At 38.6% G+C, this 24,631-nt stretch overlaps 1 protein-coding gene across 1 annotated transcript in view; it reads right to left on the reverse strand.

Annotated features, from left to right (window-relative positions):
• Positions 1-1,131: 1,131 nt before the first annotated feature.
• RAPGEF3 (Rap guanine nucleotide exchange factor 3) overlaps positions 1,132-24,631 on the reverse strand; it is a 466,244-nt gene continuing 442,744 nt past the window's right edge. Inside the window, exons 26-27 of the mRNA XM_044083866.1 lie at positions 18,521-18,592; positions 1,132-3,052 (exon numbers count right to left, since the gene is read on the reverse strand). Coding sequence (XP_043939801.1) covers positions 2,934-3,052; positions 18,521-18,592 — 191 coding nt within the window. The 3' untranslated portion in view covers positions 1,132-2,933. The remainder of the gene's footprint in view (positions 3,053-18,520; positions 18,593-24,631) is intronic.

A 24,631-nucleotide genomic window follows, 5' to 3' on the forward strand; every position in this document is an offset into this window, starting at 1 on the left:
AAGAATGCTAAAGAAGCTGAAAAGTAAGGTGTACAAAATAGTGATGCAACTGGTATTAACTGTATGGTACAGAAACCTGGGCTGTAAAGGCAGAGCAGTTGAGGCAGCTAGAGGTGATTGAGATTAAGTGCCTGAGATAGGTGGTACGATGCACACTGTAAGGCAGATGAAGAAATGAGGACATAAGAACAGAAGTCAAAGTACCTCCAATTGCAGATAAGGTCAAAAAGAACTGATTACAGTGGTTCAGGCACATGTGCAGAAAAGCAGAAGACAATCTGGTGAGGAAGACAATCTGATGAAGAAGATATGAGTTAGACAGGAAGAAGGCAAGAGGAAACAAGGTCTTCCAGGAAAGAGATGGATGGATTGTGTGAGAGAAAACCTGTGACAGTCAGGCATGAGTGTCAAAGAAGACAGGAGTGTGGCATTAAACAGAGAGTGAGATGACAACAGTTGACATGACACCCGGACTACGTGTAGAAAATGGGCAATAAAAGGGTGATGATGACGACAATTTTAGTGCTAGCTTTATCCAAATATCATGCAAAGAAATTTCCCTTAATGTATAACCATACTTACACATACATGAAAAGAGAGTCTTCATACAAAACATGGTAAGTGTTAGTTTTGTAAACAAAATCAAGCCAACGGGGTAAGCTTACATCTTCAAAAGATGCATCTAGACCCATTGGTAGGATACCGCATGATGTTCAATCATGAGAAACATCTGTCCAAATCTACTGAATGCATTCAGTGACAGCTACATATGGGAAAAAAAGAGCTGAATGTGAGCAGTGACAGCTAAATAGATAAACATAACAGCCAGAATTATACTAGCATATTATCAAAATGAAGCAAACCAACATTTCCAAGTCTGGTACAGAACATCATTTGATGAGGAGAATAAAAACAGGCTATCATCAGTTTGCTTATGCCGGTTGTAGCTTAAAAACATCCATCATCTCTCTTTCTAGAACTCATTCTTGAAATTAAGTAATCTTTGAATCAGTACTCTTTTAACTACTGGTCCTTGTTATTTTGCATTTTTGTAATACAATGATAACATAAACCCTTCGGAATAAAATATGATTAGAATAAATCAGAAGTCAGAAACAAGACACACTAACATAATAAAACATATTTTCTTCTTTTTATTTACAAAAATAAAATATTGTTTCTTGCAATATATAATTTCAAAAGAACAAATCTTGCATAGATTATGTTCAATGTGAAGAAACAAAAGCATGCTGACTCAAATGTTTAAACCTTTCTTTTGAGCCACAGAAACACAACTTTCTGATTTAGCTCAGATATCAGACCATATCACCTATGTTAGATTAGTTTGTGTTCCTCCAATCTCAGTTTTGAGAAATGAGCAAAAAATGACTACCATACATCTATGCATTTTCTGAGTCTGACACATGCACGCTCACACACACACACACACACACACACACACACACACACACACACACACACTGGCCATCATGCCCATTTGAAGGGAAGAAGGACACTGGAACTGTCACATATGTTTAGACAGGGGTCTGTAACTTAAGTCTAACTCACTGACCCCAACAACAGTATGCTGTATCCTTGAATGCTTGTAAAATGTGCATTCAGCACACGATGAGTAACGGAGACCTGTCTGTTGTTCCCTAGACACCCCCCTGCTATCTCCTTTAGTTCTCCAGGAACTGCTACAATGGTAGAAGTTCCACACTGTCTTCCAGGAAGGGGTGACTAGGCCGTAGGCTGCTCATTCCTTTATTCCTCTTCCTTCCCTCCTTCTGAGCTCTCCACTGTCATGCTTGCCAATGGAAACCAGGTCACAGGCCATGTGGCCAGAAACTGTACCATGATACCACTGGCCAGCTTTCCTTTCTGACTCCTGTACTTCTTAACTTTCTTTACTAACTCTGAAATTCAGCAATTTGGCACAACTATGACAGCTTAAAATATAATGTACTGTCAAATGTTAATCCATATTTTCCCTTATGAGTTATTCTGTAACAGTTTTAACAACAAAGTTCAGCCATAATGTTATAGTGCAGGTCTGCCTCAGAATTAATTTATATTCAGCTCCATAGTCAAGCAAAAGTGTTTCATTCAATATGAGAAACTTATAGAATACATTGCTGATTTTAATAATGCATTTCAGACATGTCCCAGCCATTCTAGAGATACATAATGCTGGCTGATATAAAAAAATGTGCCATTTGTAAAATAAAGTCAGCCATGGAAATAACGTGTCTAATATGGTGCCACAGTTATCCCACTGTATTACACTATCGACATTCATGAACAATGCAGCCACCTTCAAAGTGGGGACACAATAGCATACCATAGAAATGGCATTCCTTTCTCACATCTTCACATTTAACTGTTAGCTCCCAATATTAAATTCACTGCCTAAGTAAAACTGTTCAGTGATATGACTGTCACGTTTCTCTCTTTTCTTAAGCTAGGTCATTTATGGACCTAAAAGAAGGAACTGTTTATTAATTAGAAAACAACTCACATTTTCCATGACTGTTCTGGACAACTTGTTCTTACTCGGATCCTAGGCAGAATTCATTGTGTACTTAACAACCCATGTCTAATAAGAGGAAGTGAATAAAACCTTGCCAAACATTTTGAGGTGGCTGTACAGCCATTAGGAATGTTCCAGCAGTGCAGGACCAGGGATCATCAAGTAACCAAGTGCTTTAAATTAAGTGCAGAAGCTCAGATGTCTTCCCAATTATATTTTGGCAATTAGCTACCATGAATGCAAGTAATGCCCACTTATGCAGCACTACGTTTCATATCACTGAAGTCATCTGAATGGTGCTCTGTGCTCATCTATGTCAGCAGCAATCACCTTTTTGCAGACTTCCTCTTTGAAATCAATGAAGTATATTTTCTACTTAATCTGAGTAACTCAGAAGAGATCAAGGTTCAAGCTCCCGTGATAGCTGACTTAAAGTTCTCTGAACACTAATTACACGTAGCCCTCGAAGATATGCATGGATACCAGACAGATTCTCAAAAGACAATGACATTGTTGAGTCTGTAAAAAAAAAAATAATAATAATAATAATGAACAGATCTTAAAAGTTCCCCAAAACATAGCATTTTCATTGGCAAGTCATAACTGATGTAAGACAAACACTTTGTAGGATCATAAGAAGATACATTAGTTATACTAATTCAAAGAAGTGAGCAGACAGTACAACAGAAATAAGGAATACATATACAATGGAAGCAGTTATAAGATTTATAATGGACTGAAGCAAAACACTGTGTAGTCTGTAGAGGGTACAAACTAAACAAAATTCATGATGGGATATTCTGGTTTATTATAAGCAAAAGTGAAGTGGCACTATGATGACTGTTATCTCCATTCATCAGCACAGCAACTGTATGTTGTCAATGCTTTCTAGACTACAGAAGCAAAAATGTCATGAGAGGTATGAGCAGTGCATACTATGAACACTGCCAAGAGTGGACAAAAGAAGGCACAGCTACAATGAGCCATCTAATGCTGTAGGATTTTCATCACCAAAAACGGAGCTCCCCATCAGAAGGAAGATTTTGAACATTGAAATGGGTACCAATTCCTGCACAAAACAAAGCACATCAACACAGCAATAATCCAAGTGAGTCAGCAGTAGAAAAAATGTTTAGGTACCAACATTTCTTAAAATGAAATTATAAGACAGGATAGTAATTAACTCTGCCAAGGTGGTATATATGGCTAAAGAAAGTAAAAGCTGCTTCAATGTTGTCTCAACATGTTTTGGAAAGTAATTAAGATGTTATCATGAACATTATTAACTCTTGGACACATTCTGCACATTGTCACTTTAACAAAGGTCTACATCTTGAACTAGAAAGCCTCAATGTAGATTCATTCCTGGTGAGTCTTCCCCTTTAAATCAGTACTTACCTTTTGGATTATATATCTTTCATTTCAGTTTATAAGCAAACTCCTAGAAAAACTCCAGAAATCTAAGACCTCTAAGATGTCTTCCATCCACTCTTTCTTTAATATTGCATAGTCAAACCCCTGATACATGTTTTCAGTTTGTCCCTGTCTACTGCAATCCTTCCTGCTCCATTCAGGCATGTTGGAATCTGCCCACGTAAGCTGTCCCCTCATGTTCCACAGCAAGATTATCAAACTTTACCCTGTGCCCATCAGCAAGATATTTGAGAGCATTATTTGAAACCAAGTTTTTGAATGTTTACAAATATGTCTTTCTTGTGGAAACGCTTCAGAAAAAGATATTACAGCCTGGTAGCCATCCCAAGATCCATATACAATGATATACTAAAGGACTTTCTCACAGGCGGGAGTTTTGTTAACATGAAGAGAGCATTTGGTCTTCTACACCACTCTCCATTTAGTAAAAAGCTTGTAATACTGTTTTTTTTTGTCGAAGGTGTTATCCAAAGGTTTCACAGCTGTCTGTCATAATAATATATTACAAATGATTTCAGTGCCTTCTTGCCCAGTCATGGGCAACTGTAAAGCCGGTGTTCCTCAGGGTTCATTATTGTAAAGATTTAAACATCATGAAGTGGAAGCCCATGGGATATATGTAAATGACACCTTAAGGACATATAAATGTTGCAGCTACATGGCTTCTGAATGCCCATGACTTTTTACTTTAAGTCTTCATTGGTGCATTTAGGCAATAAAGCCAAACCCATGAAAGCTGAGTTTGTCACTAGTTGAGTTGTGCTTTTATATTTGTTTTTTGTTATGGTTCGTGTGTTTGTTTGTGTGTGCACATGTGTGTCTGTGTAAATACACACACACACACACACACACACACACACCTCTGACCAACTGAGCTCTAGCTATACTGATGTCTGACTGCAGCTGTATTATGGCTTTGTATACTGTAACTGGCCTCAGTGAATAATCAGTGTGGGGGATGTGCACATCTTCACCATTGTAACAGTTTGGGTATGATATGGTACTTTGCCTATGGTAATTTGGATGTGGAGAAGCTTAAGTTTGTCATCCTATTTGAACAACCTTGAGGTATGTTTGTGTTTGATGTAGCTCAAGACTCCTTCTGCTTTAGTCCCTGTTTTTTTTTTAATTTCTCCAAGTATTTTGGGTTTCTAATAGCATGAGAGGAATAGACCCCCTTCTCTAAGTAAAGTATGATTAAAGTTCACGAAATTAGTGTTGTTTCAATCCTTGATGCTGGCCAGAAGTATTCTTCACAGCACCCACAATGTGCCCAGTAATGACTCCTTCTGTAAATCATAAGGAGCTACATGTGTCTTTAACATATCAAAGTACAACTGTAAATTCTTTTTTACAAGACCCATCGCTCCTACTACACTTGCAACTGTCTAGGTATCCTTTTTCCACATTGCCATCATTTCTGCCTGCAAATCCGAGTATTTTATGACTGTATCTCTCTCTCTCTGCAACACACTGTGGTCACTGGGTGTAGCAGTTTCAGTGACCCATGCTACTTTTGTCTTCTTTTTATGGACTACTATGTTTGGTTTTCTTGCATCTATTTTTTTGAACTGTTGGTAATGGGAGATCCCATGTGATATAAACTTAATTTTCTATAATGCTTTGTGGCTCATGCTTCCAGTGTTTTTCAGCTACTTCAGTACCATAATGTTTGCACAATCCCCAAAGCAACAGTCTTACCACATTATTATGCTTTTCAGTATACAGTCCTTTGGACATTAGAATATTACAACCAGCAACAAGATATGTGAATGTTACCAATTCTGTTTTACAAAACTTGCATTTTCTGTTTCTCTTACATGTTCAATGGACTTTGTAAACCAACATGTACGTAAGTCCACTATCTTGGGAAGCATATATTAATCTTTTGTCGTTTCGTTTAAATTCACCTCTCCTTAAACATTCCTGTCTTTGATCCTGACCAATATGAGGTTTTCTATACTTGTAACTATATTTATGGATTTTACACATTTCTTGCCTTGTCCTCTGGTCTTTCACCTTATAGTCTTTCTTTTTTGGGGGCACGTTCATTTGCTGCCTGATTTTTATCTAGTTCTGGTTTGATTTCCATTCCACCTTTGCACCAATATGATTCTGCTAAACTAAGCGGGAAAGTAATCTTAGACTTATTCTCCTGATGTTTTAAAACTTTCTCTACATTTGGGTCTTGTGAAGTCAGCAGATATGTAGGCAGTCCTACAATTGCAGATCTATACATGTAATCAGATTCGAGAAGGCCCATACCTCCTTCAGAATGGGGAATATATAATCTTGGTATATACTAATTTTTATAAATCATTTGATAAGCATGAAGCATCCTTTATGTTTGCCTGTCCAACTGATCCAGCACCTTTTAGGGCCAGTCATTCATTCCAAAACTGTGAGTTATGACAGGAAGAGCGAATTGGTTTACAGCCTGAACTTTGTTTCTAGATGTCAACACTGTTTTCAGTATTAATTTTAATCTTCTAAAATAACCCTTACTAAGTTTTATTTGTATTTATTCATGTTTTATTGCTGATCCTTCATCAATTCCCAAATATTTTTACACTCCCTCTTGCTCAAGTTCTTTTATATCACATTCCTGTCCCAAACTGATGTTTTATTGGTGCTGCAACTTTCCTGCTTTAAAGGTTGCTTTTGCACATTTATCAAGACCAGATGACATTCTTATATCGTCTGAAAAAGGTTTGAGCACCTGCAGTTTTGCTTTCAGTTCCTCATCTGATGAACTATACACTTTTAAATCATCCACTAAAAGAAGATGAAATGTTTTTCTAGTTTGGTATTTTCTGGAAGCCAAATTTTAGCCATGACCTAATCTGTTAAGTAGAGAGATTAATGGGCAAGGAAAAAAAGCAGAGGTGGTAGAGTCTCCCTGGAATATCCCCCTCTGAATTTTTATCCCCAGAATAATAATTTGTCCTTTATCATAGCTTAACTACAAAGTGGTTTGCCACTGTTTCATGGTAGCTGTAATGTAATCAATCAGTGTAGGGTTTATCTTATACATTTTGAACTTATTACGTCTGAGTGGCACCTCCAAATGCATGTGCAGTTAAATCCTACTGATGCTCCTAGGCGTCAAATATTGCTTGTTCATATTTGCATCAATAATTCCAAAACCATGCTCTCTGTCTAGTTCAGGTAAATAGATATTAACTGTTTTTTTATGATATTAATTTATATAAATGTAATTTTCACATTTTTCTAAATATCTCAACAACCAAGTAAGACAGACAGAACTCCTTAGCCTCACATGAAAAACTCTCAGCTAGATGAATAAAATGCTGCTGACAGCATGTCTGTAACTTGAGTGGTTGCTGAGATATTGTACGTTGTTTGCAAAATATTACAGATATAATAGTTACTGTGTTTACTGTGTTTTATAACATTCATTTTAAGACCTAGAATCTAAAGAATACTACTACTATAAAAATAGTTTGTGCTGAAGAGTTTGCAAGTTATACTTCTTTCGTAACCTGTATGGTTCCACAGATATGAACACTTGTTTGAAATGTGAGGACATAATTCAATTCTGTCAAAAGTCTTATGCTCCTTCCATCGGAAGTTACATTGCAAACTTCCTGAGCTCCATTTGAGTGAATGAGTTAAGTAATGTTTTATTCATGAATGTGGGATACTGTCAAATGCTTTTTTGTAGTCTGTCCATGCCGTACTTAGATTCTTCCCCTTTTTACAGTTTTCTATTATGACTTTATTTAACAACTCTTTACTTATTTATTTATTTTATTTTAAATTTGTTTACTGGGATAGTCCGACTGGGCAGAAATCCCATTTTCAGTGAAGCCGGGGAGAAAAGCTCCATAAAGGTTAGTACAGTAAATGCAATACGCAAATTATTGAAGTACAATAGAATAAGCATACAATATAAAAAACAATACGTGATAAATATACAATATATTTGTAGGGTATTACATTACGTTATAAGGATACCTTCATACAATGTTAATACAATAAACAACAGGCTGAGTACAGAACATAGTAAGGAGCTGTTGTAAGCTTGCACAGTAAGATCAACATGGGCATCTACTCAGGGTCTGAACAGTTGCTATCCAGGACCTATTTAAATAGGCCCATGGGAGTTTTTTAAGTTATTTTTGTTTTCTGTGGTCCTAATATCTGTTGGGATAGAATTCCATGTTTTTGCAACAGAAGTAGGGTAGATGGAGTTACCAGTGCTGTTTTTGCTTTTGGTTATGTCAACTAGTGCTTTGTTGGCGGATCTTAGACGGTGGTTATTGGAATCAAAGTACCATACCATACCCTTGCAAGCTATAAGTCACCCTGTATAACACATGAGACCTGTAGCTCATACTTAGACCTACTGGAGACACTCACCATTCGACCTAACTATTCTGAAGCAAGCTTCTTATTATTAAGCGATAACCTGACAACATTTCAAGCTCCTCAAAACCTTGAGAACATAGTTGCCTATACATATATATATATTGTTCACTGAAAACCTATACAACCACTTTAACAGATGCATAGAGATGTCTGTGCCAACCAGAAATAAGCCAAACATAAACAGGCTGTACAACAAAAGGAAAAAAAAATTGCTAAAATTAAGAAGTGCAAAGCCCAGCAGGATATAAACTCCATCATCAAGCTAAAGAAATAGCTAAGAGGGGAAATTATGGCCATCAAAGTGAATTCTGAGGTAAAGATAGCCTCCCAGACTAAGGACAGCCACAAGGCTTTCTTTAGCTATGTGCATAACCTCAAAGGCACAATACATCTGTGTGCAGAACCAATTGTAAATGGAGTCACATATGTGGATCAAAAAATATAGCAAATCTGCTGGTCAACAAATTCAGCTCGAATTTTACCCCCCTCTGTCCCCAGCTGCCCTTCAGGTAATAACATCAAACACAACATCCCAACTATAACGAGGAAGTAGGTCCTGGATTCACTCTCCAAGGCCAAGAACACTCAATGGATGGGCCATAATAATATTCAGGATGCCTCCTGAATAATCTAAAACATGATATATTAGACCACCAGCGTAACTATTTAACCACAGTCTCCAGAAAGGCTTTGGGCCACATGAATGCAGGACCGCAATAGCATCCCATTCTTAAGTCTAACTAGTCGCTTATGCAAAGCCTTGGAAAGAATTATCATGGAAAATATTAATAATAACATAGGAAATCTTCGGCTACTGGATCCAACCCAGTCTGCCTTCATCAAGGGACAGATCATGCCTACTCAACCTGGTTGACTTCTTTTTAAATGACAGCAAGGCAATGGAGGAGTACAAAATGATGCATACTGACTACCTTCACCTGGCTAAGGTATTTGATACAGTGTCCCACTTGGGAATTGTAAACAAACATACAGAATTAGGTTTAAACCCTTATGTTATGTGTTGCATAGCTATCTGGCTCTCATATAGGACCCCAGGAAGTTAGGAAAGGTAAGGCCACCTCCACAAAGATGCTAGTCCCTCAGCACTCTGTGCTGGGTCCACTCCTTTTTAACATTTACTTCTTGGAAGTCAAAGCCAATGTCAAGGGCCTTTGGCTGACCAAGTTTCAAGTGATTGCAAACTAAGAGTAGTCATAGAATCCCACCAAGACATTAATATCCTACAGGAAGGACTAACACAGACAACTGACTGCTGCCAAAGCCACAATGTAACACTCAGAAAGTCGGCCACCAAAGAAAACTACATCACTGATAACATGCCCTTAAGAGTAGAGCCAGTAGTCATGGATTTGGGGATGTATGTAGATAGTATCCTGACCTACAACCAACATGTGTCTAAGGTAGTAAGGAAATCATTCTTTATGGGTCAACTTACAAGCAAGGGTGGGCATCTTGGTCCAAGGAAGTCATTTCCTCTATTTCCATCCCTCATCATGCCCATCACCGAGTACAACACTGCCTTTGGTATGTAGCTGACCAGGTGCATGCAGCAATTGGAACGTCCACAGTGGTTCCTCACACAAAGAATACAGGGCATTTTAAAAACATCCTATGGAGATCAACTCAAAACCCTGCCTCTATACACTTTACCTTGCAGACCACTGAAAGGTGATTTATGCCTGACATACAAGGCAATCCTGTACCCTGCTCTGATGGACCTTTTGCATATCTGCATAACCAGTATCATAAGATCTACTAGATTTCAGTGAATTTTTCACAGGTCCCAAGAAGGGGGTATGGGTTTTACTGGTGGCCTCATATGAAAGAAGCCTTTGAGAAACTTTCTGACCTCAAACCTAGAAGAAAGTGGCGGATTGAGAGGCAGACAGGCAGAAATGGCTAACAAATGAGCTCTAATCAAAGAGTATGCCAGAACAGAATTGAGAAAGTCACACAAATAAGAAAGAATAGTAGGAATACTCACCAAAAGACGATGCTGTTCTTTGTCGTGACACTAAGATGAAAATATGTTCTGCTTAGTGACATAATATTTACTAGTAGTTGACTTTCTGGCCTCCTACAAAACCCAAAGCACGGCTTCAGATAATTGGTGCCTAAAAGGAATCAAAATCTTATCACAGAAAGAGTCAATTGCAGGGTAAGAAGATGAGGGTAAATTAGAGAGCCTTTGTCATGTGTGGGTAGATCCATCCTATGGGGTAACCTGTGATGATTGCCCCTGGCTCACTGAAAAAGAAGGGAAAATCAATCTTGTCTGAGCCAAAAGGGAATCACCAACAAGATTGTGGGCCTGTCTCACATGATCTTGTGTAGGAGTTTTGGCATTACAGGAAGCAGGGAAATTCATACAGGAACATCCCTATCTAAGAAAAAGACATGGCATCTAATTTTCAAGCCAGAGGATTTGACATTCTAGAGCAGAACTGGGGAAGTTTTCTTTTTCTGAGGGGAGTTAAAAAGGTCTACTTGAGGAGTACCCACCAATGTACAATGTCCAAGAAAGTGTCTCTGAGTAGCATCCATTTGTGAGGCTCTGTCATAGATATACTGAGATTGTTTGCCACTTCAATGTTTTCAAATGGAATCAACTGATAAGGAATCAACTGATGATGTATGGCAATGTTGCATGCTATGAGGTCAAGTCTGCAATGGTGGTAAGACTTTGTTTCCCCTTGCTTATGTGCCATATAGCAGTGGTGATGTCCGTGACAACCCTGAGTGGACCTCTGGTAATGGAAGTTCTAAGGAACCAGGATCAGAGCTTTCATTTTCTTGACATTGACATACTCTTTCACCTTCTGAGGAGACCAGACACCCTGAACCCTGATATGGTTAGAAAAAGCCCCCCTCCCGGCTAGATCTGAAGCATACAGAAATAGTTTTTGAGTGGGGGAAGGTACCAGAAAAGGAAGACATGGATTTACAGATATCTTACTGATCTGCCACAGAAGTTCCTTAGGGAAGGAAAGAGAGGAAAGGGGAAGTCCAAGGGATGACAATGCTGCAGTCAGATTCTCTTTGGATACCATTGAAACTTTCTCGTCTGGAGTCGGTCAAAGGCAACCATGGGAATTAGTGGATGGCGTGAACTCCAGAGCTCTTAGAATCTCTCTTCTGAGGTTTCTTGAAAAGGAAACAAGACTAAAAGAAAGCTGTCAGAGATGACCTTGGAGAGAGGAAGAAAAGCAATCATAGTACGGGTATGAATCCTGCACCCCCAAAAAATGGTCCTTGGAAGATGTCAGAAATGACTTGTTTAGATTTAGAATGAAGCCTACACTGATAAGCAGCATTGTGCATTCTACATCCTGCACAAGATCCTGTTGAGAGGGAGCTTGAATAAGGTCATCCAGGTAGGGAAAAACTGGAATGCCTTGGACACTGAAAAAGAATATGACAGGGTCTGCACATTCAGTAATGATCTCCAACGATGAAGAAATACCAAATGTCAAAGCAGCGAACTGATAATGTAAGGAAGATACAGAGAAAGGTACAGAGAAAGATACAGAGAAAGGTAAAGAAACTCCAGCTCTACTCAGTGGCATACCGCCTGCTCAGAGGCGATCTGTGCCTGATGTATAAAGCCATGTCCAACCTGGAATTAATGGACATGCTGCACCTCAGAAAATCCAAATCCCATCGAGCTACGCACTCGAGAGACTTGAACCTCAGCACTGAAATAAATAGGACATGCTGGAGGGACAGATTCATAACCCAGAGGCTCCCTTCACTCTGGAATAAAATCCCAGTCCAGGTTAGGCAGAGTCCCTCATTGACTCTCTTCAAGAAGAATCTTGATGAGTGGATAGGAGATCGTAGGCTTACCCCAGGTATCACTTCTGTGTCACTGTTAGACAGAGGCACAGTATACTAACCTCGAAAAAGGGCATAGCAAAATTCATTTAAAACTGGTGTCGAAAGCCAAGCACACTCTAGCTAGGCTTATAAATTGCCCTAGGGCAGATAGCCTAGTATGAACCTATGAGCCTATAAGAAGCACAAACACTCGCTGAAGAAAGGGTGAATAGGGATATGGAGATATGCATCCCTTAGATCCATTAAAACCAGAAAGCCCTGAGCTAAAAGCACAGGGAATAGAGATTGAAGAATCAAGATATTGAAAAAAGGAACTTTCAGAAAGGTGTTGAGAGAGGAGAGTACTAGAATGTGCCTCCAAGAGCCCTCCTTTGTGGAAAGCAAAACAACTCCTGGAGTAGAAGCCTGTGTCCCTCTGGCAAGGTGGCACTGTCTGAAAAGTACATTGAGCAAATAGGTCCTGAAGTAGAAGAGGAACATGAGGCAACTGGTAAGGAGGAGGCTGAGAACTGCCTAAAAAGGGAGGAAGGTCCTTTCACACCCTGGAGTTGCCACTGTGGATTGAAGACAGAATGCAGGTGTATAGTGTGAACTTTCACCAAATGGGAAATGACAGCATCAACCTTTGAAAAAGAAGAATCTGGCCGAGAGGAAGACTAAGACTATCAAATGGAAGCTATCTTGCCTTGAAAAGAAGTCTTTTAACCCTTGGAATCACAACTCAGCTTTTCAGGAAAAAGCCCTGTTAGATGGCATTTTACCCTTTAAAGGCTGCTTATAATGTTTGTTCAAAAGGACCTTCTTTAGACAGGTAGTTCCTTTGATATTTAGGAATAGGTGAAAGAAAGATCTGCATAATGTATTGCATAACCTTCCCCTTGTCTTCCAAAACTCTAGAGAGATTTGCAGCCACAAACCCAAACAGATTCTGGCTATCCAGGGGAGATTCTTAGAATTCCCCCTTTACATCCTATGGAAAGGATTGAAGCTGAAGCCAGGAATATCCACTTAATATTTGACCCTGACTCAGCCACCCTAGATGAAGTATCAACAGCATCACAGCAACACTTAATGGAATGTCTAGCTAATTATGAAGCAGAACTATGTAAGAAAAGAGCTGAACGTTTTGCATCAGACTCAGGCATGACAGATGAACCCCTCCCCCCCAGTTTGGCAGTAAGGGTAATCACATATCTGGTCATATGTGCCTGGTAACTGATGACCATAAAATCCAAGGTAGCACAGGTGTACACCCTCATGCCATATCTGTCCATGGCTCTGGTATCCTTGTCTGGTGATAAAAGTTTGGAAGAAATAAGCAGCTTAGTGGGCTTCTCAGTTACGAGGGGAATGAAAGAAAGGTCTGATGAGAAATTGACACACAAATATTTCTGAGCCTCGGGGACCTTTTAGAATTTTTCTGGCTTTTTAGAAACAACAGACTGAGACTCGGGGTCTTAGGAAACAGACATGAAAGTATCAAATAGAGCCTCCACAACAGGAAGAACAGCAGAAGGTCTAAGGGAATCATAGAATCTCTGTTAAACCTCAGACATCTGAGAGCTTTCCCATTTAAAATGTTCTACCATTTTAAGAATAGTATCCCCAAAGGAAAGTTCTTCCAAAGTGGAATCATGAAAAAGAGTAGCTACCTCATCACATCTCAAAGCAAGAGATAAATGAATCTTGGAGGAACAAGTTGAAGACTTTGCCCCAGAATCTAAATCTTCATCATCAGCTGGAGAAATATCCCTAGTCATTGTTAACGGAGCTGAAGTAGAAGGAATCCTTAAAGGGGAAGGGACTGATAAACTCCTAGAGGAGCCTTTAAAGCCACGAGGGATTTTAAAACACCTCAGGTGAAGTCTTGCCACTCTTTTTGGGGGTTTGTAGCAATAGGAGACACATACCTTATTTGTTTTTGTTTCTTTTTGATAAGGATGTTTCCCATGGCAAACATGGAGGTTCTGAACCCTGCCTTACCTTTACAGGGGAACAAAGTATTTTTCCCCTCACTAGTATTTGTGAAATCCACTTAGGTCCTTCAGACATTACCAGCCCTGATTCATCCTTCAAAAGATGTCAGCTCAGCCTTAGAGAACATGTGAACTGCATGTCCTATGTCAGCCTCCAAAGGGGTTGTGGCAGAAGGGGCAGGCATTGGAACCAGATGTTCTTTCATCTCTTCATCTAACACCACAAAAACACCAAGGCAGAAGATAGACAGGAGAATCCTCCAGTTTTAATTTTTTTTTACTTCTTTGTCAAAGGCGACTAGATGTCTGGGTGGGAAGATTCTGAAGCCATGATTCTCTGATCAAGTAGCTTAAGCCACTGTTTTCCTAAGTAAATGGAAAGAGGAAAGATGGCTGCTCAAGGCCTTAGGAGTGAAGGTCAGGCAATCAGAACATAGTTTATGGTCATGCATTGCACTCAAACAAAATAGGCATTTATTGTGTCCATCCTAATGGGGAATCTGCCTTACACATTTATATTTCCCCTATCTGGATAACATGTACCTACAATTAAACAAGCTAAGAGGAAAAGGAAGAATCCTCAACCAGGTATTTTTCTGCTCCAGCCTTTTTGAACTGTATGAAATGCACAACCTTCAGAGGGAATTCAAAATGCTGAGTTCAGACTAGTAGTACAACAAAAGAAGGAAGCTACTGCAGGACAAAACCAAATCCCACAAAGGAAAGGCTTCCCAGATCAGCACAAGTAAAAAACTACGTTCTCTCATAAAAACATCTAAAGCAAACTTTGAGAAAAAGATTGCCAAGGATACCAAAGACAATCACAAGGCCTTCTTCAATTATGTCAGAACCTTGGGAGGAAATTCTCAGATATGCTCTGAGTTAGTACACAACGACAAAAAATTCACTGACCCTACCGACATTGCCAATATTCTGGCAAATAGGTTCAGTGCAAATTTCTCCCCTCCCTCACCCCCTAAAGATGAAGTAATTATCCCTGCTGAATGTAACCTACCTGTCATCACAGACATACAGGTGAAATCAGCACTCAACAAAGCAGAAAACACAGCATCTATGGGACCCGATGGTATCCCGGTTGCGTGTTACGTGAACTTCAAGATGAACTAAACCCGCACCTAAGAACGCTATTCAATCTTAGCCTCACTACAGGATATGTACCTGAACACTGGCACACAGCAACAGTGGTCCCACTCCACAAAGGGGGAAATTCTACTGACCCTGGTAACTACCGCCCCATAAGTCTGACCAGCCTGGTCTGCAAGGCTATGGAAAGAATCATCATGGAACTCATAAATGGCGACATTGGGGATCTGCAGACCCTTGATCCCACCCAGTTCGGTTTTGTAAAAGGCAGATCCTGCCTCTTAAACCTGGTTGACTTTTTCGAGACAGTCACTAGTGCCATTGACGAGGGCAAGGCTGTCCACACTGCCTACTTGGACTTGGCTAAAGCCTTTGACAAGATACCACACTTTGGCATCATAGACAAGCTCAGCAGCCTAAATGTAAATCCATATGTCACAAGATGGGTAGCAAACTGGCTAAAAAACAGAACCCATAAGGTCAAAATTGCTGGAGCCATGTCAGACTCAAAACCAGTCACGAGTGGTGTCCCACAGGGCTCAGTCTTGGGACCACTCTTATTCGGCATTTACTTCTCAGATGTGAAAGCAAATATGGGAGGATTATGGCTGACAAAGTTTGCAGATGACTGCAAACTGGGTGCCATAGTTGATTCACCTGCTGACACACACATCCTACAGAAAGGTCTCACTGAAACGGACAACTGGTGCCGGAATCATGGCCTCAAACTTAACGCCAAAAAATGTACAGTCATCCCCTTTGGGAAAAACAAAGTACCCACAAATTATCACGTAGACAATAACCCACTGAATACGGAAGAAGTAATCAGAGACCTGGGGACTCAAGTCGATAGTGACCTCTCCTTTGACAACCATGTTGCCATAGTGGTCAGAAAGACATTCTACCTTGCCCATCTCATCATGAAGGGATTCTCATCCAGATCAAAGGAGGTCATTGTACCTCTATATTCCTCCCTTGTCAGGCCCATGATTGAATATAATGCTCCATTTGGGATGTATCTCACCCGGCACATGCAACAACTGGAAAGACCCCAGAAGTACCTCACCAAGAGGATCATAGGTCTCAAACATGTGCCTTATCCAGCTAGATTAAAGAAACTCCAGCTCTATTCAGTAGCATACCGCCTGCTCAGAGGTGATTTGTGCCTAACATACAGGGCCATGTCCAACCAAGAACTGATGGACATGCTCCATCTCAAAAAATCCAAATCCAACAGAACCACGCGAGCTAAAGATTTCAACCTCTGCACAAATATGAATAGGACATGCTGGAGGGATAGATTCATAACACAGAGGTTACCCATACTCTGGAACAAAATCCCAGTTCATGTGAGACAGAGCCCTTCATTGGCACTGTTCAAGAAAAATCTCGATGCATGGATGGGAGATCGCAAGTTTACCCCGGGAGTCACCTCAGTGTCACTGCTAGACAGAGGTATAGTTTACTAAATAATGGGGTCCCACATGTGTCACTACTAGAGAGGTGCAACTATATAATACGGGGTGGCGGAAGCCACATCACTGTTGGCTAGGCTTATAAATGCCCCCGGGCAGATAGCCTAGTACACTACTATGAAACTATGAAACTATGAAGATTTTATGCTCATATGTAACTTATGTACCTTACAGCTCCAATGTGTAACATATGTCTGATCTACAGCATATGGAAGACTCTAGGCTTTTTTAGGCTGGCTGGACATATTGCTATCCTTGCCAGGATATCTGTATTGTGAGGAACAGTGATTAAGGAAGGACATCACCTTTTATCAAAATGCACTTTATAACTATAGTCATATTTTAAGTGCTTATATTGGGTATATTTATTATCCATTTGTGGTACTGTTGACCTATTACCATTTTAAAATAATCTATTTCCATTTGACAGTTCAGAAAGTTTCAGTTTTAATCTGTCCTTTTAGAAAAAGAAAATGATGTGCAATATAAATGGATATTGTTGTCCAGTCGGACTATCTCAGTAAACAAATGTTAAATAATAAAATACACGTTTGCTAGAGTGTTACTCCCATCTTTCAAATGATTAGGTAGATTACAAATATCAAGTAGTTGCCATATGTGCTCACACTGTGCCTTATATCTATAGTGGCATGAACTGACCTTGACATGCACACATTTCAGCATCATTATTAATGGCATAATTATTTCCCATGATCATAAGACATTAAAATGATACTTTGGGTGTGTGAATTTGTATCAGTCTGTCATTCCTGGTTTCTGTTAGTCCTAAAACAGGTTAGGATGACCATATAAATATTGCTTTCTCAAGGTAAAAAACAGGTCACTTAAAGTACTCAGTGTCATACAATGCAATAAGTATACTTCTTTATTCTGTCAACAACAGTTGTCTTAAACTGAATGCATTAATACTTTCAATTCCTGAAAGATGGTGCTGCTTACCAGTATGTGAAAAGGAGTATTTGTGTGTAAGACTGTTTTAATGATGCCCCTCAGACACCAAGTGCAACACAGCCTGTTACAGTATCTAGTGTGTATGCGTCTTGGTGTATACCTATATCATGATTATAAAATGACTGAGCAATCGATTGATTTAGAGAGTCATGTAACCTAGGGCCCTTTTTAAGGAGATACTAAGAAAGACTTAAGAATTCCATCGCAAAGAAAAGAATCATCTGACTTTGACCAATTTTTCAGTCTCCTGATGTCTGCAATAATAAAATTCAGAAATGAAGAGTTCTAAACAATGTTTAACCGGTGTGAATTTTAGAGTGTGCAATTCAAACTTCTTAACCCATTATTCTAAGCAGATTAACTTGGAAGGAAATTTTGTATACTCCTGTGAAACTCATTTCCATTAAATAAACAGGTACTGGCATTTGCGGCTTATATTTTCTGAAGTATTTAGTCTATTTCATTCCATTCATTGCACAATACTGAATACACACATTTTGGAAAACACATCTAAGTTTTGTTGTTTATCCTTCCTCTTTGTTTTCTTTCTCTCTTTCTTTTCTTTTGGCTTTAATCATTTTAATTAGTTCTATTCATTTAATGTATTCGCTGCATCTTTATAGGCTCTTTTTATTAATAAACCCCCAAATTGTAATCTACAACTGCCCACATTTAAACATTATTTTTGTTCAACCATTTGTTTCCGTTTGGTCATAAATTATAATAAGCACAAATGAAGGGTTATTTTTCATGTTTTCATACTTAAGTATACTCACATGTGGATATCCGCATAGCCATGCTGTCTGGCACAATTCTGTCCATTCTGCTTCTTAGGGGTGATACAGGAACTGGAAAAAGCAGATTAGGAATATTAAGAAAAGTGCAAAGAAGATAATGTTGGATACTACTGCAACTCTATGATTTAAACAATCCTCCTACGTGCATACGTGCCCTATCTAAATAGTCTGTTTCTTACAAAAACATAACTTCTAAGTACTAATTGCATGGATTTACACAAACTACTAGAAAAAAGTCATGTTCTGCCAAGGATTTGTTGTTTCCACATTACCTTACTAATGAATATTTCTAAGAGTGTGTTCTTGATTACTCTGATCGACTTTTCAATGGCCAGACACATATATCTGAGATGCATGACCCGTCTGGCTCTTTCAAAATTCTTACTACAAGACAGGGAATTGAACAGTAGCTGAAAGATGACACTGGGGGTGTTAAGAAATGCTTAGCACTTAGGTACATCATTAACTAATGTCAGCTAGCTTTTTTTTTTTAAGTTTTACTTACTTTTGTGGGATGTGGCTACTTACATGTTAAGGTGCATTTAAGATGCACATCTAACAATGGTCTGTGAAAGGTAAAAAAAATAAATAAAAATCATCCCGCTTCAAACGTACTAGGTGTTTCTAAATACCCCATATTGCTTTGTGGCTTATGATATCTACAAACTCTATAAAACATCATGTGTGCCATGCTTCAATAACCTACTGCTGAATCACAGAAGTCATGTAAATACACAATTAAGACCAGTTGGATTTACTTGATTTATTTGTTAGTTTGCAGACTAGGTAGTCATGATATCCCATTTCTGGTAATGTGAGAAACCTTACACAAAGACAGCTACAGACCTTCCACATGCAGAAAACACCCCACAGTTGTAAACTTATATCTGTAACTGCTGCAGACTGATGTACTTGGGCAACAACAAGCAGTTTATGAGCCAAGGTACTTTTCAGCTCTGATGCTTATATTACAGTGAATCCAGTAATGTAAGAGTGTCATAAAGCATTTGCATTAGGGAATGCCCAGTAGGTAGGAATCCATTAAGAATGTTGTGGAAAATGTTGGGACGAGGAAGTAATAGGATACTGTAGGCTGCAGCCACTAATACAGTGGTCAGTTGTTTGTATCTCTGGACAGCGGCAGACATTCAGAGTGATACAGAAAGGTAACTTACATACGTTTGTGAGGAGTGAAACTGCTGCACATTCCAAATGAGTAAATTCCTGAAGAATGGAGCCTAGCAGAAGCTAGAGCTTTAAGGCTATCTATCTGGACATCTGAAGAAGGGCATAGGTGGGAGAACTGGGAATCCTTTGAGGTTTCTGCAAGTGCATTAATCTGCCATGAACATTGATCTAATGCTCTAATGCATTACATATAGGAGGCAGAGCTCAAAATAAACATCACTGCTGATTTTTTTTTATAATATGACATAGACGGACCTGCTCTTCAGGTACAATTAGTAACTTAGAAGTTATATGTTACACCGTCACCAGCTTTCCAAAGCCTGACCTGGCAAAACTTGCTAGCAGAAAGGATCACAGGCAAGAAGAGGGTTCCAATGGTAACTATGACAACTTTTAAATTAAATAATTACAAGAAAAAACCCTGGTACAAGCAAAAACAGTCTCTACAGCATGGTTACCATAATAATATCCTGTATATGCCTAACAATTCATCACTTAGCCTAATGGGCTGAACCTACCATATTACATCGGTGTTAGTGAGTTCTAATTATTACTTCATGTGTTTACACTAATAAGTAAAGCTATTTGTATTCAGTGATAACACCCAAGTCATTCAACTGCCTTCTAGGTGTAACTTAGGCAACTGGATGGAGAACATGAAATTCACTCCTGGTTTGGCACCTACATCTCTATTGAACCCAGGCAGCATGCAAATGGCTCATCTCTCGGGCTCCTGCTTGTAACTGCTTCCTCTCACAAGACCCAGCTTTCATTTATCAAGGGTACCATAACTTGTCAGAGATTTGGGATGTATGGCTAGACTTAAAAAGACCTAATGGTTGTTAGCCTAGTACACACCTATGAACCTATTTTGTCAGGCTTAACTTCCCTGAATTTTAGTTTGGTTTATATTATACTTGACCTACTTCTGAATGTGGGATTAAGTGTATAGGCATTAATGTGACATGCCATCAATCTCTGGCATTGTTACATAGCAGGATGTTGCATTTATTTGAGATAATGCACAGTTGTATACTATTTCCCAGTATCGACATGTTTTTTTTTCTTTCTTTTAGTGGTAGTGGTGACATCAGAATTAAAATGAGAAAGTGGGGTAGCAGCTGATTTCCACATAAATCACCTATTAATTATTTATTTTTATTACTTTGAAATTATACATATGCAGTGAATGGAGAAGCAATAGTTCATTTTGCTTGACTGCAAACTGCTTTAGAATAATTCTGTTTACCTGTGGTTTCAGATAATTCTGTTGCTATCCATTTATCCTTCAATTACATGCATTCAACAAATGAACCATGTTTCAACAAACTGTCTTAATGCACAGGCAAAGATTATATTTTTTAAGTTATGATTCAAGCCCTAAAACTTCAGTCTGGAATTTTTTTGGCAAGCTTGCATAAGCAGTGGAAGAACTGTAGCCTACTACAGTTTCCAAAGTACTGTCACATTACCAGAAATTTCAGGTAACAGTACAGGGCTGAGCTTTACTGCACACTAGCTTAAGATATGCTTAGCCTGAGTAGCTATTTTCAAGACATTGATCTATCCGGTGCCTATGGGGGAGAAGTGTACTTGCTGGAGGAGTTAACAGCTCTCCTCATTTTGAACTAGACAAGGCAATCATCCCTTTACCACACACAAAAGAGGCAATCCAGCAAAGAGCTTCATTGCTGGGAAGGACAACATTGTAGAAGTAGATGACCTCCTTGTGTCTGGTGGATGGTGTATTCATGTCCACAAAGTGAAACTTTGGAGGTTCTTTCAGAATGTCTGCTAGTTTAACTGCAGAAAGAACTGTATATGATTTCTGACATGCTAGAAATTAAGTTGTTTCTAATTTGTTTGGACAATTTATTTATTTATTTTACATTTGTTTACTGGGATAGTCTGACTGGATACATGTCCATTTTCAGCGGAGGCCCGGGGAGAAAAGCTCCAAATGGACAAACTTACATAGATTACACTAGAAGTTGGATAACATTAGAAAATATAAAACAAAGTGATTATGTAGAATGGCTTAGTAGTGTTCCCTAGCAGGGACTCACAATTCTCTTGGACAGACACAATTAAAAGCAAAAGACATCAGATTGAATATAGAGCTTGGTGACGTAGTTGCATGTTATGATATTTACAGATTATGCTTTCAGTTTATAACTTAACCAGGGTTGGCACATGGACAAAGCCAGTTCACTGTCTATGATATATGTAGCTACACATTATACACGTGTGACATCACTCTCAGATACATTACTTGTGCACATATACACAACTGCATGTACTTTTGCGACTGTGTGAAGGAGAAAGCAACAGGCTATTTAGAGTGGCTGACCACTGCATGACTTGGCATTTACTAACACATACTGCAGCAATAAGGATGAACCTCTAAATGCACCAAACATTTTGGACTTCCACATGCACAGAACAAAATGTAAAAAGAATATCCTGAATGTTAAATGGAATACATAGCAGCATGGCAGACAGGCGTACATTTAAAAATATGCTCAGCAGAGGAATGAAAAAAGAATCCTTTCCTGGACAAAACACACAGATGTAACACAGTTTATATATACATACCAGCATGCATGCTACACATACACATATAAAGCCATATATTATAGCTTGGATTTTTATTACTGATGTAACAGACATGAGGGTTAACACATTTATGACAGGTTTACTGCAACTAATAATTTACGGAAGGAGATCTTTACTGTGTTTTTTTAATGACCGTTACACATAACTTTACTGAAGTTGCAATACTGCGATTATAAACTACCACATGTATAACCAGACCTTTGACAGCCTTTACTCTTTACACCGACATGGACCATCAGATACTACTTTATATTATCACTGAAACTTTCCTAGGATGCTTTGTGTTATATAATCAACAACCTAAAGTCTAAAATACGCTGCATTTATTTTTGCAGACAATGTGTATACAATCACATAATGTACCATTTACACTCAGTGTCAGAGTTTACAAAGGAGAGTCAGTACATGGACTAAAAGTACTTTGGAAGAAGAAATGCAAGAGCACGAGATAAAATGAACGTGTGTTTTGACTTTTTCTTTGATCATTAAGCACAATGCAATATGGCTGCATCAGAAGCAAAATATTGTTGAGATGCATTGTAAGATGGGATTGATATGACAGGCATCCCTGATCAGTTGCTATTGTCACTCTTTAGGATACTGTTATAGCCAGCTCTTAATCTCTGAGTATAAATTAGAAGACCATACAGAAAGGCAGAAAAATAACTTTTGGAATGAATGTTGAGAATGTTGGATTTCCCTACTGAAGAAAGGCTGAGAAATCGTCATGTTTACTCTGCAGAAAGGATGGGACAGGATTATATGACAGGCATACTGGAAGAGAATTGTAACTCTACAAAATGGAAGTCAGAGAGAGAGATGATTACAAGATGGGGGAATAAAGAGGAAGAGCATACTGGAAAACAGGAGCAAGTGATGGAGGGGTGAGTAGATGTGTAGAGTAGCAAATGCACTTAAATTTGACTCATGATGTACTCAGTTTGTATTCCAGTAGACCCTGCTGAATGTTTATAATGACAATGTAACAAACAAATGATTTAATATGAGGGACAAAATAAAGATGATGAATAATAAACTTAACAAGTAACTTATTTCCAAACACACATTAGGGACAACAAAGTTTAATCTACAACATCACAGTTATACAGTCAACCATACTGCAATTTAAAGCTAAAATTAATAAGTAACGTATAGCAATGCATGACAGATTATTCCAAGGACAATCAAAAATACTGATGGAGAGAAAATCACTTCAGACAACCTTGTTTTGTTTTGTCAAACAAATCAGTAAGAAAAGGATAGTTATGCAAATGCTAAGGTGAAGCAAATTATCAATTCTAATGCACTTACATTTAAAATATATAATAATTCTCAGTCATGTCCAATTGTAATAAAAAACAAAATTATAGCAAAGCAAGCCTCTGTATAGGTCCTCATGGCTGGGGGGGCAGGCAAATATTGACTGATGACAAAAGTAAAACTCTATTTCCTCTTAAAACTGTTCAACTGTGCTGTTCTCATAGTTGTCAGTGTTAATCTGTAAGTTGCTATCACATGATATATGCATTAAGTATTCAGGGGAAATAAAATATTTTGAGATTTGACAGACAAAGCCTTTACCTGTGTACAGACATTTATGTCAGCATAAATCCTATTTTACCCTGATGCTTACAGTACAAACGTTTTGTACATGAAACATTATACTCTTTGACTGAAAATAAGTTTGTATTTAGGCTGCATGTGCAACATTTAGTTCAGAAAACAGGACAAAACTAATTCTGAGTAGATAGATTTCAATAGCAGCAGATACGTATACGATACCAATGCAAGCATAAAACCAAGAATCAAACACTCATGCATATATTGTATGTTATTAGTCAATATGCTTCTAAGGATGTTATAAGCCAGTTATTAAAGAAAGCAATTCTAATAAGCACTCTGACTATCTTTTTTAATACATATTTTTATCTTTCTGTGCATGCACCACTTACATTTAAATTTTAAGTAGAAAGAAAATCCTTGTTTCAAGTGATGCAGGTGTTCTCTCTTCTCTTTTTCTCCTTTGAAAAATCTGCAGTCCAAGAGTTTGTGCTTTTATGGCAACCCAGACTATAAGCAGCCCTTTAAAAGCTAGCTCCATGGTACAGAGAGATGCAAGCTTCCCGATCTTACCTAGGTTTCATGGGATGGGTTGTTAATCATATCCCATAAAATCACTATATTGGGACGTTATGAAATTGGAGGTTACACTGTCAGGGACTTGGAAGCAAGCACTCAACCAAGGAATGCATGCATTCCAGCTAAGTATTACAGGAGGGCAAATGC

The sequence above is a fragment of the Protopterus annectens genome, chromosome 9.part0, assembly GCF_019279795.1.
Source record: "Protopterus annectens isolate FY-2018-M chromosome 9.part0, PAN1.0, whole genome shotgun sequence".
In the NCBI taxonomy this organism is placed as follows: Eukaryota; Metazoa; Chordata; order Ceratodontiformes; family Protopteridae; genus Protopterus; species Protopterus annectens.